Source organism: Bidens hawaiensis, unplaced genomic scaffold (assembly GCF_021521415.1).
Source record: "Bidens hawaiensis isolate Kalapana, Puna unplaced genomic scaffold, B.hawaiensis_p1.1 tig00068615_1, whole genome shotgun sequence".
Classification (NCBI taxonomy): Eukaryota; Viridiplantae; Streptophyta; class Magnoliopsida; order Asterales; family Asteraceae; genus Bidens; species Bidens hawaiensis.
The window spans coordinates 5,798-9,802 of NW_027502119.1; the positions used below are offsets into that span (position 1 = coordinate 5,798).

Here is a 4,005-nt window from a genome sequence, read left to right on the forward strand (position 1 = left end):
CTCAGTGACAAGCTCACGGTGTCTATTTTGCAGGTTATCAGAAGAACCATCTTCTCTGGGTCTAACCCCTCGTGGGAAACATCTATCTAACCCCCAGGTTACCAGTAATCTGACAGGGGTCCGGTTAGTGTTTCTTCAGTACCCTAATATTAAGGGGATTAACTTTGACCTGCCCCATGTCATTAACACTGTGTTCCAGAGTTTCATTTAACGAGGGGAGAGGAGGGGAAGGAGGAGAAAATGTTAAAATATCATGTTCGTTTTTTTAATAAGAGAATGGGAGAGGAGGGGAGGGAAAATACTAGAAAATTTAAACATATATTCATCCTCCCAAATTGGAGAGATTAGGAGAGAAAATCTTTTTAATTACTAAATTACCCTTAAAACTAATTTTATTTTAGTTTTACTTAAAGGGTATGATAATAAAACTATAACTTTCTTTTCTTTTCCTCTCAACTTAGGAACACATGAAATATGCAAATTCCTTGATTTTCCTTTCCTTCTCATTAAACTCGGGAACACAAAAAAAAAGGATTTTCGTCTCCTTTCTTTTCTCTCCTAATTTCCTTCCCCTCCCCTCCCCTCGTTAAACGAGACTCTGGAACACAGCGTAAGGATGCACCTCCTTATCAAGGTATATGTTCAATTTCATAAACACACATTCGATAGTATTGTTCTCTTTTAACAAATATCATTAATAGACCAAAATCAAGCATATCATATTACGAGTACTAATGGTCTTGTTGGTCGTCTTCGTTAAAAAGTCTCATCCTAAACACTAACGAAGGTTTCAAAAAATAAGAAACCAAACTTATTGGATTGGATGGATCGGTAATCAAATACGTGTTTTATAAAGAATTAAAGATCAATACATGGGTAAATAGTGAAGGACTAAATGGGCTTGTTCACAAGTCAATAGTAATAGTAGATCTTGAACACATATTATGGGTGGGTCGGAGGATTTTGAACTATAAATTTGGATGTGCCGTACTTAATACATATAATTTTTTATTTTATTTTATTGTTTATTTATTATTTTTTTCAAAAATTAAACTATTAAACGAAAACGTTGGGTGGGTCATGGCTTTCCTTGGCCCGCACTAAGATCCGTCAATGGTCAACGGGATCAGGTCTACAGGAGAATCTGTCATGCAATAAAACAAGCAATCAGTTCTTGACTTACCTAATGACTATTGTTGGATGTTCTTGACTAGGTGTGGAGCATGTGGGAGGAGATATGTTCCAAAGTGTTTCTAAAGGAGATGTTATTTTCATGAAGGTTAGTACATCAACTTTTTTATTACATAATACTCGTTTAAATAATAATCTTTTTAGGTAAACAACCACCATGATTTTGTTTTCCCTTTCTTTAAGTGGATACTTCATGAATGGGGTGACAATTATTGCACCAAGGTTCTAAAGAATTGTTGGGCGGAATTGCCAGATGGTGGTAAGGTGGTGGTGGTCGAATCGATCATTCCCGACCCTGAAAGTGATATTAGTTGTAGTGATGGAGTTTCGAAGACCACCTTTGATGCCGATATGATAATGCTGCTTGCCAACCCTGGTGGCAAAGAAAGAACGGCAAAAGAATACAACATCTTGGCCAAAGAGGCTGGATACACTTATGTGGAATTTGTTTGCAAGGTCTCTACGATTTGGATCATGGAATTCTACAAGAATGTTTAAACTTATAGGTTGAATGTAATAGTCGTGTGGCGAGGATTTGAAGTTAAAGAACTTTATTTGTACTTTTGTTTTCGGTGATAATAAACAAAAACAATGTATAGTTAATGAATCGTGTATTTTTCTTGGTACATTAACTGGAGATGCCAAAATTGATAGGCTATTACATAGTAAAAGATTTAACATTTTTAGTTTTTAATTATAAGAGCTGTGAATGTTGCATACAAATAGTTAAACACCTAAAATTAGTTACTAAATGTTGAAAATTACTACTAAGATAAAATCTTAAAAATTATCAACACATTATAAACATACTCATGAAGATCGAACATATTATAATACGGTGCTTTTCCTCCTTTCTTGATAATATATTTTCTTGATTTGTATTTCTTCCATCTCAAAGTTATTTAAGGATTCACGAGTTTAAGTTTGTTGGCCTGGTTTGGTCCTCCTTCAATATCAGCATTCTTCCTTACGCAGTGTTTTTTGCTCTTCAGTGTGATACCATTGTGTTGGATATTAAATTTCTTTTATCTCAATCAAAATATTAGTATGGAATCAAATATGTTTCTGAGTGTACACACAAAATAATTGTATGAGTACACTACAACAATAAATGCTTAATTATAGTAATAATATAATCCACGTTTGTACCGAGGACATGTATCCACTATAGGTCGTTTCTCACCAATAGCAAGGACTTTGCGTCACTACCAAAGTTGTCACTATAGGCTCGTCGCAATAGGACCACAGAGTCCTCACTACAATGGTCCTCGTTATAGATAGACATATAATGAGGACATGTCGTCACTTAACATTTTCACTAAAAAAATAATTAATAAATAAATAAAATCATTGTTTTAATATATTTAATTATTAATATTCCTGGTTTTAAACCACAAAAACCCAGCAATAAAACAAAACTAAACCTGTTGAACATTATAAACAAAATTACAAACCAAATCATCCTAAATTAAACCAACCATACAAACCAAAATATCCAAGTTAAATGAATTCAAACCAAAGTGTCAAGATTACAAACTACAAAGTACAAACCACTCGAAATTAAACAGTCTAGCTATTCATCTTCATCCCCACTGCCACAATCACGACTACGACCACCACGTCGATGCCGATATTTTTTCTCAAGATCCTTGCGCATTTGTTCCATTTGTCTGTCAAAATCTTGTTGCATCCGTTGTCGCATTTGTTGTTCCGATATTTCCCTTTGTGCATTCATTTGCGATTGAACTTGTGGTTCAAGTTGTTTTAGAATTTCATCTGTAACACTTTGTTTCCAATATTGTTGTGGGGTGGGAGTGAATTTACTCGAGGAAATATCAGGGGTTAGCTTTCTCATAACATGATCCACAGACTCGTAAAGCACGCTTCATACACTTGATATCATCGAAGTATGAATCACCAGACTCGTTTTCCGTTAGCTCGGCTTCTTATTGAATTTTTTTCCTACATTAAACAATATAGAAAATGTATGTTAATTTTTTAACCAAATTGTTGCTAATACGATAATTTTTCGCCACAACATAATAATTCCTAAACATTGTGTTAAACGGGTCATGGCGTGCTCGGACCTCAGGTTCACGTGTTGGCCTGTTTAGCCCATTTGTTTTTTTATTTAAATATGTTCAAAATAATAAACTATATTGATCAATATCTTATGCAAATTTAAAGTTTTAATATTTGAAAAAAGAAAACACTTCAAGTCAAACGAGTCGTGTTTGGGTCAACCCACAAACACGTTTGCCATGTTTGGGTCAACCCGCCAACATGTGTGTCGTATTCGGTGTCACGTGTTGACACGCTTAACTCATTTTCTATATTTTTTTTAATATAACAAGTCATTTTTCAAGGAATTTTTTTTACTTGCATAGTCCGCTTTGATGTTTCATTTGTCCATACCGTAATCTCTTTGTAATGCGATGATTTAAAGCCTTCAAGAGAATTCGAGAACACGGGAAACTGTGACAATAAAAAATACTATTAATAGGATTCAATATGGGAAATAATACATGTTTTGATGATTATTACCTTAATGTGTCGCTTTTGTGCATACAAATGACTCCCGTGATACCCTACATAACAATGTTTTGCCCAATTTTGTTTATTTTTTTCACAGTGGTTCCTGTATCATATCCTGCATCTAAGAACAACTAATCAATGAGAGTAACCCACTTCTCTGAATCAGATTCATTATCTTTTGGGGGATGTTTCTTTGTCGGGCATGTATCACTTGAAAGACGCAATTATGGAAGGAGGCGTCCAATTGAGTATACTGCAAAAGACAATAGATTCAATGAG

General features: G+C 34.4%; 1 protein-coding gene across 1 annotated transcript; it reads left to right on the forward strand.

Moving 5' to 3' along the window:
* The first annotated feature begins 617 nt into the window (after positions 1–617).
* On the forward strand, positions 618–1,752 carry LOC143605203 (O-methyltransferase 16-like). The gene is made up of 3 exons (XM_077081412.1): positions 618–634; positions 1,215–1,279; positions 1,375–1,752. The coding sequence occupies exons 2-3, from the start codon at positions 1,238–1,240 to the stop codon at positions 1,687–1,689; spliced, it is 357 nt and encodes a 118-aa protein (XP_076937527.1). The 5' UTR covers positions 618–634; positions 1,215–1,237; the 3' UTR covers positions 1,690–1,752.
* The last annotated feature ends 2,253 nt before the right edge of the window (positions 1,753–4,005 follow it).

Bases quoted from the DNA above. Each gene is read 5' to 3' on its own strand.
- LOC143605203 (XM_077081412.1), top strand. From the start codon at position 1,238: ATGTTCCAAAGTGTTTCTAAAGGAGATGTTATTTTCATGAAG. The intron at 1,280-1,374 runs GTTAGTACATCA...CCTTTCTTTAAG, and splicing joins GAGATGTTATTTTCATGAAG to TGGATACTTCATGAATGGGG.